The sequence below is a fragment of the Doryrhamphus excisus genome, chromosome 4 (assembly GCF_030265055.1).
Source record: "Doryrhamphus excisus isolate RoL2022-K1 chromosome 4, RoL_Dexc_1.0, whole genome shotgun sequence".
In the NCBI taxonomy this organism is placed as follows: Eukaryota; Metazoa; Chordata; class Actinopteri; order Syngnathiformes; family Syngnathidae; genus Doryrhamphus; species Doryrhamphus excisus.
This window is the reverse complement of record NC_080469.1, coordinates 6,535,701-6,548,340: the sequence shown is the minus strand read 5'-3', so window position 1 is coordinate 6,548,340 and position 12,640 is coordinate 6,535,701. Positions and strand designations below refer to the sequence as shown.

At 41.1% G+C, this 12,640-nt stretch overlaps 1 protein-coding gene across 8 annotated transcripts in view; it reads left to right on the top strand.

Annotated features, from left to right (window-relative positions):
• si:dkeyp-14d3.1 (transmembrane protein 132C) overlaps positions 1 to 10,055 on the top strand; it is a 107,623-nt gene extending 97,568 nt beyond the window's left edge. For all 8 annotated transcript variants that reach the window (XM_058071451.1, XM_058071450.1, XM_058071452.1 and 5 more), the window contains 3 exons: positions 273 to 546; positions 3,490 to 3,681; positions 6,419 to 10,055. In XM_058071451.1, coding sequence (XP_057927434.1) covers positions 273 to 546; positions 3,490 to 3,681; positions 6,419 to 7,585 — 1,633 coding nt within the window. In that variant the 3' untranslated portion in view covers positions 7,586 to 10,055. The remainder of the gene's footprint in view (positions 1 to 272; positions 547 to 3,489; positions 3,682 to 6,418) is intronic.
• Positions 10,056 to 12,640: the final 2,585 nt, after the last annotated feature.

Sequence of the window (12,640 nt, the reverse complement as noted above, 5' to 3'; positions counted from 1 at the left end):
AATTATTCACACTCTTTGGTATCCTCAGTGTTTATCGTCATTCAGCAGCATGAGAAACTAGCCAGTGAGGTTTTTATATCTTCTTCTAAGGTGTTTAAGCCTGTTGCCTTAGAGTTAATAATCACAAGTAAGTGGGTTTATTGCTTTAATTTCTTTGCTTTTTTCCCCCCTGTCTGGTGGTAGTGTCTATCAAGATGGACCTGTGCCAAAAAGATAATGGATGAAATGATGCTGAAAGTAAGTGTGGCATGAATATTTTTTTAATTTCCTAGGTCCACACGGAACAGCGAGGATGATGATGACGAGGACAGACGAGGACGAGGCTGCACCCTGCAGTACCAGCACGCCATGGTCAGAGTCCTGACTCATTTCGTCGCTGAATCTTCCGATCCCAGAGGCCAGACCAGCTTCATGTTGGGCACGGATTGGCAGGTGGACATCACAGATCTAGTGTGGGACTTCCTCAAGGTGGAGGACCCACAGATCGCAAAGCTGCTAGACAGACGGATACTGGTGGGACGTGACATGGGAATGACCACAATCCAGGTAGGTCCCATTGCTGTATTAAACCTACAAAGAGGATTCCCTTGATTTAGTCTAAATTAATTCCCGATGGTTTTAGTTGGATTTGAGAAAAATGTATTAATATGAGCTGTATTTCTGTATATTTATATGGGAAAATCATGAACTTCAATATGAACTTGGAAATACTCTATGCCAAAAGTCTAGTGACTATAGGCCAGTGTGGTGCTCAAGGATGGTATCATTCCCTGTGGCTATCCCCAACACTTGCACACAAGCAACAAGGACACGTCAAATAATAAAAGGCATTTGTTCCTCCTGTTAGTAATTAAAAATACCAAGATGAAAAATGACCGATAACTCAAAAATAAGCCACAATGTTCTTAAGATCAAGGAATGCAGGGTCATATCATGAAACGAAAATGTACGTAAACAATAGCACAGCAGAAACATCCAAGCTGCTTTGGGAGGTAGAAATAACGATGCTGAGGTATTACAGTATTACAGATAACAAATAGTCAATGTGATTTATTACAATTTTCAAACTGATCATTTCATTTTAGCTATAGCAGAAACAGCAAAAATTAAGAGACTTAGTACATTTTTGAAATTTTCATTTGGAATTGTGAAAAATACAATGCAGACATTACTGTCTACAGTCTGTTCTTTTGACTGTTGGTAACGTGCAAATGGTGCTATGCAGCAAGTTGCATACAGTATCTTCATTGATGCCAAAACACACCATACACAATAATCAGGGTGTGAGAAAAAAAACTACCCTGTCCAACAAGTTTGGAGGAGTTTGTATTCTTCCCATTCCATTCTTATTGTTGTGTGTAAGTATTGTCTGTCTCTTTTGACCAATGGAAGTTAACTTATTTGTACTGCTTGGTGGAAATTGAGCTGACTTTATTCATATGGCAAAAGGCATTGTAACAAATCAAAATACTATGGTCTCTTGCAGACAGATGTTAGATGCATGCAGTGCATGTCGATCTCCTATTTGGTCCTCTTATGATTTGTGAGGATAGTGATGCAAACTGTGTCAAGTCTCACAGTAAAAAGTACTTGAGGGGAATCATCTTACCGTATTGTTAACTGTCATACTATGCAGACATTGCTTCACTTTTGGAAAACAAACACAAGCATAAAAACTGCATGATGAGATAACGTAAGGGACTTCCTGTGTCACACACCTCAGACTGAGAGAAGAGCAGACTTTTATCTCGACACGTGAAAGAAAAAAATTAGAAGTTTGTCAAACAACAATTCATCATAAACAAAGGAAGACTGTCAGCATCTGTTTTGGGGTTAAAGTGTGTCTCTCCTCTGGATTACCAGAATGCATCAAATAAATTGATTCCTACCTACAGGGGGTGTGGGGTGGGTTGGATGGCAGCCAAGAAGAGTTGGTTTGATCTACACAGCCTAAGATAGAAGAGAATAAAAAGTACTTTGGGGTATCATTTTGCATTTTGCACAGCAGTTTGTGAGTGTTTTATGTGAGATGAAACAACTCTGAGAGACGTTTTCTTAAATCACCTAGAACTTACACTAATCTGCTGTTTTCAAGTTGGAGACATCTTCACAGCTAAAGTGGTCATTGATGTGATGTGTTTGCCTTCCACTTGCGAGGAATCACACATCAATCACTGGGTGGCTTATTTCTGTTTGGATTTTCTGTTGAAGTATACGTTTATATACATTATACGTTTGTGTTATCAATGTTGACTGTCAAGGGAACATTGCTTGAAAATAGACTACAGACAAGACACACTATTTGAGAATCATGAGAGGGACAATTTAATAAAACTTGCATGCAAGGAGACAAATCAATACAACCTTACTGAATGGTTTCTAGAAAAAAATCTATAAGTATTGAAAAGTGTAAAGTCATTACCATAATTTACGGACTGTTGAGTGCATCTTAATATAAGCTGTACCTACTAAATTTAAAGACAAAGAAAGATGTGTATATATATAGGCCACACCTCTCGTAATGTTGTAAGGTGGGATATTTAGTACACAGAAAGATGTTACACAAAAAACTTGAATTAATTAAAGAAATGATACGGCCGCTTAAACAGTAGCCTACCAATATACACTTTCAATACCACATTCATCCTCCTCCTTCTGACCCGAAAAGCCTCACAATTTCCTCGCCCACACACCCCGCCAGTCTGTCTCCCTCATTCACTGTCACTCCCAGCACTAAAATCAGAAAAATCAGCCCCCGAGCCTGTGCTGTCCTCCCCACTGCTCCCCACGCAGCCATCCAGCCCACCGAAACTCGCCAGTGACAGTGGACCTCCTGACACCGCTCCACGCTGACAAGATCAGCGGGCAGATCCGAGCAAAAGCTGCTAGATCGATTGCCTTCAACCTGAAAATGCTTCGGATCATACAAATTGTTGTGAAACAAGAACACAACCGCAAATTTGCTGTGTCACTGCATGTGCCGAGGTTTGAAAGCATGAGGAAAAGCTTATAGACCAGAAATAACAGTATATATAGTCTGCATATGTGAGGGTAAGGCTAATCTAAAATGAGAGGCTAAAGCTACTTTAAAATGCCTAGACACCTAAGGCTGTTGAGTCTGAGCATGTGAAGGACTTGGACTTAACAAGAGGCCTCGGGCCTCAAACAGATAATCACAGCAAGTCTGTGCGACATTAATGTGTATCATAGTAGATACATGTAATATGTAATACACATGTGATACATATGTATGATGTGCATAATAACAACTAATATTAGTCAAATCAGTTGGAATAAAAGATTATATAAGTGAAATAACAAATCATATTTTCCTGACACTCAGACTTGATGATTCTACAGCCAGATTGCCTGCTACACAGGAAATTGAAATAAAGGTCTTGAAGACAATACAGAATAGATTGGGAGTTTATTTCAGAGGATCAAATTTATTATCTAAACTTCAAAGAAAAAATCTTTTTCTCCTGTTAGGTGTTGTCTCCTCTATCAGACTCAATCCTGGCAGAGAGGACCATCACAGTGGTGGATGACAAAGTGACCATCGCAGAGTTGGGGGTCCAGCTGGTCACAGGACTTTCCATGAGTCTGCAGCTCAGTACTGGAAGCAACAGAGCCATCCTGGCTACCACAACCACACAGGAAGTCCTGCAGAACCCCAAACAGGTCAGAACACTACAACCATCCATCCATTTTCTGTACCGCTTATCCTCACGAGGGTCACAGGCATGCTGGAGCCTATCCCAGCTGTCTTCGGGCAAGAGGCGGGGTACACCCTATACTGGTCGCCAGCCAATCACAGTGCACATATAGACAAACAACCATTCACACTCGCATTCATACCTATGGACAATTTGGAGTCACCAATTAACCTAGCATGTTTTTGGAATGTGGGAGGAAACCGGAGTACCCGGAGAAAACCCATGCATGCTCTGGTGTTGTTTTTGTGCCATACAAATAGATACATATCAAGATCGCCTAAATTTCCCTCCAAAAAAATCACCTAAAAATGACTTTACCACAAATATGTTGAATATAAATATGAACATGTATTTAGCACCAGAAGACCAAATGCGGCACCAAGCAACCTTGGTTCAGTATGAAAGACTGTGTCTAGTGTAAAGTCACATCTCATTTTAAAATTCATCATTCACTTGGCCATTGCAATTAAAAACAAATCTCGCCTTCCAAAAATCAACCAAAAGCAGTAATTATTTAAACACCTCGTTTAATTAAGAAAGAATTCAGATTATTGTCATGGTGATGTGACTTTCAAGGCAGGACGTGATCGGGCTGCAAGCAAGAACAGTGTAGTGGTGCTTGCTCACAGAGGGAAGCTATAAAAGGCTCGTAGTGCATAAAGTTCTCATTACAAAGATTAGTGTGCGTTTGAATGTTCACTGATGCAAAAATCACAGCCACTTGGTCTATAGAGGTGTGAAAAAATGTGAACAGACATGTTATCCCAAACATAGCCCTGACTATTGGTTAAGTGGATGTAAATTGTACATAAGAAGTACTATGTTGGCCTGAATTCTTGACATATTATGAATACAGGGGTGTTTGAATGATTGCCTTTATTTGGTGCTGAAATGTCTCTCGCTTGATGGAATTGGTCTCTCCCAGGATCACAAACCTCACATCCAGTTTCACTCAATGAATGAACACACTGTATTCCAGTGCTTTTCAATCATTTTTGGTCTTGCCCCACCAGGGTGCAGAAATGTTTAAAAATATTGAGAATGTGTAATATTAATGTATGTATCAGTACAAACCACTGTATGAGTTAATGGCACCAGGATAGAAACTGTTGCAACAGCACTTCATCTTCATTTTTATGTTTCCCTATCAAAGAAAGTCAAATATACTGAATATTAAATATGCACTATAACCCACTTAAGTCCAAGACCTGAGAGTTAGTGTGACCGACTGTGTCTCCTTGGGCAGCTAATAGAAGCAGCAGCTTAATCTCAGAGCATGCAAACGCAACAGCACAGTCTCTAAACCAAAATATGACTTATATCCCCAAATCATATTCTGCTTCCCCTTCTCATTTCCCCAAGCTACCATCATTGTGGCCACTTTGATCTCTCCATCACAACATGTCTCTGAACTACTTCTTCACATTTCTCTCCTGTCAGTTTTTCCTGTTTGGACAAGATATAAAGACTATTTATTTGCACCCTGCAGACATCCTGTAATAAACTAGGGGACAACCTTTAATAATAAGTGTATAATACTTCTATGAGGTATCCTCTGCAAAGTTGCAGTATACTCACCTGCCTTTACAAAGGCAGCTCAAATAGCCAAGATAGAATGGTAATGAACTTTGCTTGCTATAAACCGCTCCACAAAAATATGTAATGTCAGATATGGATATTATCTGCTGCATGCTATGGTACAGATTATACCATTTGTGTTCTGCACCACAATGAAATAAATGTCCTCTAGCCACACTTTATTCTGATATGTACCAACATTTAATGGCTTCTTGCTATGCATGGAAATCAGTCGAGTTGTTTATGCATATTCCTGCTCACTAACACACAAACGGGCCGATATATTATACATCCCTTTGTGATGAGTGCTGCAATACTGCTGCTCCGCCAACTCTATGGCTTATTTAGTTTTATTTATTTTGTACCCAAGTATGCCTTAGGTCAGTGTGATGATGTGCTAAAGGTGTCAAGTGTCCCCAAGCACGACGCAGATTGCAGCGTTAGTTTGTCTTCAGATGTGTAAATCATTTTGTGGCTGCCGAGTATACACTCTATATTAGGGATGCTCCGATCAGGGTTTAATGCTGCTCAAGCTCGGCGGATAACTCCAGATGGCTCACTAGCTGATGCCAATGTCAGGTACAACCAGTGACGGCTAAGGAAAGCGTGTAAACTGAATTGTCGAACAGCACTAGGTTTAATAAGAGAGTGATCAAACATGCTGGCATCGATTGTCATAGACTGTGTCAAACTGTCAAACTGAAGTCATTGAGGTTTTACCGACTATAGTTTTGATTCTCACGCTAATACGGAACAAAGTGCATCCTTTGTTGGCTCATTCCCGCCGCACACCGATCACATTTTTGTTGGTGAAGATGGTACCATGATGGATTATTGGGCAATCATGCTGAATAATAAATAAACACTATGTCACCAAGACATAGAGTACTTTGTTTGGGAAACGTGATTCCACAGAATGATACAGTACAGTGCAAACGGACTGAAACATTGTACGAAAATCTGCATAAAATCTTGGCAAACATTTTCATCAAAAACTGAATCATATAAAAATGGTTGTGTCTGACCAGGTTCCCTTGTAGCTTCCTATCTGTTGAAATTAAGCAGTAAGTAAAATGGCACCACAGCATCTTAATTAACTGTGTTTGTGTGTCGTTTTTCCACAGGAGGCCTTGATTAGCGCCTGGTTGCAGTTCAGCGATAGCTCTGTGGCTCCATTAGATCTGTACGACCCTGACTTTTTCATCCTGACAGCCACCTCCCTGGATGAGGACGTAGTGAGGGTACAGCAGGACCCCTCGTGGAAATGGCCTGTCATTGTGACCGAGGCAGAGGGCCAAGGACTGCTGGTCAGGGTGGAAATGACGGTTTGTGAAATTTGCCAGAAATTCAAACGGCGTAGCATCCTTGCGGTGGGTAACTGTAATGTCAAGGTGAAGTTTGACTCGGATGACAGTTCAAGGGGAGGGACCAATGATTACGGCACTGATGGAGAGGATCTGGACAACAGAGGCAGGCCGCCCTCACCTGACAGAATTGGTCTTGACACCCATTTTTATGGCAGCTCAGTCTCTGACATTGAGGAAGGGGTACTGAATCGGGCCACCACTACAAGAAGCGCAATCATGAGGGGACCCGATGGAGATAAACTCTCCGTTGATGGGAGTGAGAGGATGCCGACTGATTTTGCTGACTTTCCTGCTCAAGTGGACCTACCCCGTGGACGCAACATGGACGATGACCTCATGCAGACTACTCGGGGTCTCACAGACCTGGAGATTGGCATGTATGCTCTACTGGGAGTCTTCTGCCTGGCTATACTGGTATTTCTTATAAACTGCATCTCCTATACACTCAAATACCGCCACAAAGAGTTTTCCATAGAAGGCCAAGAGAACATGAACCATGCCCATGATTGGGTGTGGTTGGGAAACGAGGCAGAGTTCCTAGAGAGTGAAATCAGCTTGTCCCCCCAGCAGGAGGAGCAGACCTCCATGATAGACTCCAGCAGCGGACTGGAGGAAGGCAGCCACTTGTTAAACGGAGGCTCGGCTCAGAAGAACGTGCAGGGCCAAGTGCACCAGGCGGCCGACACCGGCTGCTTGGCTAAAGAGGGCAAAGGGGAATCGCCCACCACCAAGAGAAAGCGAGTACAGTTTACTACATTCACCACCAGGCCCTCGGACAGTGGTTTCCCAACTGTTAGCACTCTGACTCGATGCCACAATCAGGACATTAAGTGGGTGTGTCAGGACGTGACGCTGGAAGACTCTAAGGAGTTACGTAATTACATGGAAAGGTTAAATGACAGAGCGTTAAAAGAGGTGGTATAATAGACTCGTGACAAAATCACATGTATGCCTTTTGTGGGAAAGCAGGTTTGGATTTAAAGCTCAACTCGGACATTTGCTTGAGAATCACATCCAACCTGCTAAAGGCTCAAAAATATCAAGGATTGTCACTTTGCCACAGATTTAACGTGACACCAAGAAATACGTCAACGAATGAGAACTCGAGTTGGTTCTTTTTCTTTTATTCAGCAGTTTTTGTTAGCAACTTATTCTTACAGGTTTTCCCAACCAAACTTGTGAACTCCAGATGGCATGTAGATTTTAAAAGAAACAATAGATGTTCAGAATATGTGTGCACATTAAATGGTTTTTGAAAGGTTTTGTAACACGTCGGTTCGAAATTTGTCCGTGCAGATTGTTGCTGTTTAAGAGCTGTGGAAAGGCCAACTGAAAACCCCCGCATGGGCACATGGGTTTTGTTCATCATCATCATCCTCCCAACAAGGCAAAGTGTACAACCTCATGCAAAATGAATTGTATTGTTGCTCTGTATATTGTATTTCCCTAACATTTAAGGAATATAGAACAATGTCAAGGGTGTATATCAGGTTTCATTCAATGCAGCATCTTCAAACACCCTATTTGTCTGGATAACTGTTACTGTTTTGTTAGTGGAGGAAGTGGGGTTGCGGAGGGGGCAAAATTACACATTAATCTTTGTTTTAAGAGTATTTCATAGGATGCAATTTAGCCCCAAGCCACAAAACAAGCTCATCAGGACTTTATTGCTTACCAGTGAAGAAAAACAGTGGCCATTAAGGCACCCCGGTCCCTTAAAGATCTGTCCTCACAGGAAATCGACAGCATTGAAGAGCTTTTAAACTAAACAGCTGGACAACATGGTAATGTGACATTTCTTATGCCAAGCCTGGATTTTGTAAGCTTTGACAAAAATACCAATTAAGGCCTCGATAACCTCTGCCCACAGACACCAAAATAGCATATTGATTGACAAACTAAGGTCATGTGAAAAGAGGTCGAATTACACATGTTGTCCTTTATAGACACAAATTGTTACATAATTGCACAAACAATAATCATCTTTGAAATTGTCCCAAACAAAGGCAGCCGTCTGAAAAATTGTATTTTTCTTAGCGAGTGTTATTATCACAGTAGTGTCGGCTAATTGCATTTTTTTTTCTGGATGTGCGTGTTATTATTTTCTATCAAGCAGAGAAATGTTCCCATTATGTTAACTGTTGCTGCAGTGTGCCTCAGATTGTTAATCAGCAACACTCGCACTATTATAATGTGGAAGACGGGAGATCTGAGATACTTCAGCAAACAAATTAGGAAAGTCATAGAACATGACGCACAGAGACACACATGTAAGAATGTTTTGTGACTTTCTGGCTCTGATTAAATTAGTTCAAGCAGCTTTATGGTTGACTTGTTAACACCTTTCGTTTCTTGCTGATACCAAAGCAAAATATTGCGTTACCTTGTGAACCTCAGATCACATCAGACAGTAAATACCCATTATTATGGCTAAGAAAACAAGTGTAATTTGAGTATTTTTGACCACCCCAACCATTAACCCATAAACCGCCTTTCCCATGCGACTCGGCTTCAAATTCAAACGATCTTGGTTTTGTGCCACCACGGAAAAACTCAGCAGCAATGTCTTTTTTGGACTTAAACAAAAATATTACTCCTACTCCTTCCTGTTCGTTAGCACACGCTGTTGTTGTGATCACATGGGCGCTATCTGGCCGTTACTGGGTAGATGTTAGAGATGTTTGAGTCAACTCCAGAATCCTCCCCTTCTCTCTTTAGTTGCCATTGTTTACTCATGACCCAATCTAAGTTTATGCCTTAAATATGCCTCACACACTAATTTATTTAAAATCTAGGGGCTCTTTTTTTGCACACCTGGCCTGCGCCACCTACACCACGCCAACGGGGTGTGAGCGGTGCAGTGCTACGCCCCCGTGCTACGTCCCCGTCCTTCCCACCAGTGCAAGTGGCAAAGAGGGAAGAGACAGGGTTTAACACATTCGAGTGTAATGTTAACCAATCAAATGAATGCCTCTCATTACCTTTAACATACACACGGCCCACTAGACTCTCATTAGAGGCACACCACAACGCGTGTCATGCAAGACGTACACCACCTTGTGCAACACGACATCTTTGACTCGACTTGCCCCGCACCACAAAATCAACATTTTACAAGTTAAAACTTCAACTAAAATAGTTGTAATTCAGCCACATTGGCAAGAGAGGCCAGTAGTCGTTTGGACGTTGTTGTTGGATAATTCTCTTGGATAATTCATTGCTGAGCTCTTGGGGTAATTTTGGTTGGCCGGCCACTCTTGGGAATGTTCACTACTCTTCCATGTTTTCACCCTTTGTGGATAATGGCTCTCACTGTTGTCTGCTGGAGTCCCAAAGCTTTAGAAATGGCTTCATAACCTTTTCCAGGCTGATACTGTAGATCTCAATTAATCTCTTTGAAGTTATGTATTAATGGGGGGGGGGGGGGGGGGCAATAGCTTTTTCACACAGGGCCATGTAGGTTTTGATTTTTTTCTCCCTTAATAATAAAATGTTTTATTTAAAAACTACACTTTGTGTTCAGTTATGTTGTCATTGACTAATATTTATTTATATTTGTTTGATGATGTGAAACATTTACATATGAAAAACATGCAAAACCGTATAATGCTTGTGTATAGCTTAATGTGGAAATTTTGGCATTTATTATATTTATATTTCGTTGTTTTTCCTATTTGTTCTTCTTTGCAGTCTTATCAATTTCCATCCACTAGATACAAAACAATTCTGCAGGAAAATCCAGTTTGCAGTGGTGTAGAACTGGACGGTATTATGTGAGGTATTGCTATTGCTAAGAGAGGGTCTCTGTTGACTATGTAGGTTGATGACAAATGCATACAAATGCATACGCATGGACCGGAAAGTAATAGTTTGTCTACGTTCCATCCTGTATTGTATCTTGGTGTGTGCATGATGTGACCGGGAGGATTTCAGGTTACCCTGAAACAGAGTCCATAAGGAGAATATGCAATGTGTTGGGGCAGTGGCTGCTATGCTCAGACTGCAGACTGTAAAGGGCAAGGAGCGCCCCTGCGGGGTCTGGAAGGATTTAAGTGTCGGCCACAGGAGGCATGATGGATGGGGGGACGGCTGCAATTAAAGCACCACGATTCCAGACCAGTGGGTTCATCTTCAGGTAAGAATAAAGCATCCTAACATTTTTACCCCCTTGGGTTCTACATTAAGACATGTGGCACGGAATAAATAATTATCCCGTTTTGGTCAGTCTTGACTTCCATGGTAGAAAAGAGAACAGGATCTCCCCAAAGGCTTGCATCTTAAATAGGCTTTTAATGAAATTAATGATGTGAGTACAACAAGTTCTCACTAATGCTTGGTGGTTCTCCCTGTGGTGTTTTTTTTTTTTTTTTGGCATGTACCAAATGATTCACTCCCTGATTTATGTTGTTTCCTCCACAGTCATTTCAATATCACAGTAGCTTCAATGTATGGACAAACTTGTAGAAAGAAGAAGCGATGACAAGGTCGGCCTGGAATTTCAACTTATTCACTTTCCAAATGGAGCTGCTGGCAATCAACAGCATTCTATCAAACAGTGCTGCACACTGCGTGTTCTTCACTGGTTCATATGATTACAGTAATGTGCTGGTTCCTGGCTACAGCTCATAATGGATTCCTAATATTATTATGTCATCCGTAAATTTAAAATGGAGTTCAGCACTTCTGCAGCTGGCCGTGGGGGTTTTAAGATCCTGATAATAAAGTAGAAAAGAAACTTTGGTTGAATTGTCATTGTTTTTACATTATACCTTGTGTGCATATCTGCTTTCGCTAATCTTTATTTGAGTCCAGCATGTATGCATCATGCTTTGTGTCACCTTTTAACCGTCAACATCTTTTTCTGATGTGGCTTTACCCACCTTTTTATTTGTACTTAGGTGTCTTTGGCTTAATCCCAATTCTAAGTGCAAAGTAGGGCGAAGCGATATGGACCAAAACTCATATCCTGATGTATTTATGTTGAATATCAATATATATTATACATATATACCAACATTTTTTCCACAAAGTGAGCTGAGACAAAGACCAAATCTGATATGCATGGATGTCGCCACTCCTTGGCTCGGTGTTTGCCGCAGATGGTGGCTTGCCGAGGTGTCGCTTGTCCAGAGCTCAGTGCTAGTCACTGCAAATCTTAGCTTCTCTGAAGCCCGGTCCTAAACACAGCCAGTCCTGGTACAATGTGTATTTACAAATGTGGTGGAATGATGATTTGAACTTTAACACCCACATTAAATCAATAACATCATAAGCTTTTAACCACCTAAAGAAACATCGTCAAAATCAAGGGAATACTGGCTAAGCCAGATTTAGAAAGACTAATCCATGCCTTTGTCTCCAAGAGGCTTCTCACTGGACTCACAAAACAAACTGTAAAACAGCTCCAGTACATCCAGAATGCTGCTGCTCGAGTCCTGACTAGAACCAGGAAATATGACCATATTAGTCCGGTAGTGGCTTCCTGCCAGCTGTGCTTGTGTATGTCTTTTCATAAATCTTGCACCAAAGTACATCTCTGACATGTTATAGCTTCACAAACCATCTTGAGCTCTGAGCTTCAGTAATGATCTCCTGCTGGCGCCCAGAGTCAGGACTAAACAGGGTGAGGCTGCGTTTCAGTTTTATGTTGCCAAAATCTGGAAGAATCTTCCAGAAGATATGCAACAATCCTCAGCTTTGGAAATGTTCAAATCCAACCTGAAAACACTTCTATTCAAATGTGCATTTGTCAACTTGAAATATTTTATATGCACTTTTTTTTTATTTCTTTTTTTTATGGAATGATTTGTGACACTTTAAGGAATGATTCTACCCTTCTTTTTCTGTAAAGTAATTTGAATTACAAACTTGCCTTACCTTGCTAGCCAGCCAATTATAGGACAACCAACAATTCGTAATATGTGAAGTAGCCAATGACTGGGCTGAATTCTAATTCCCAATCCAAATAGCTACCCTGAA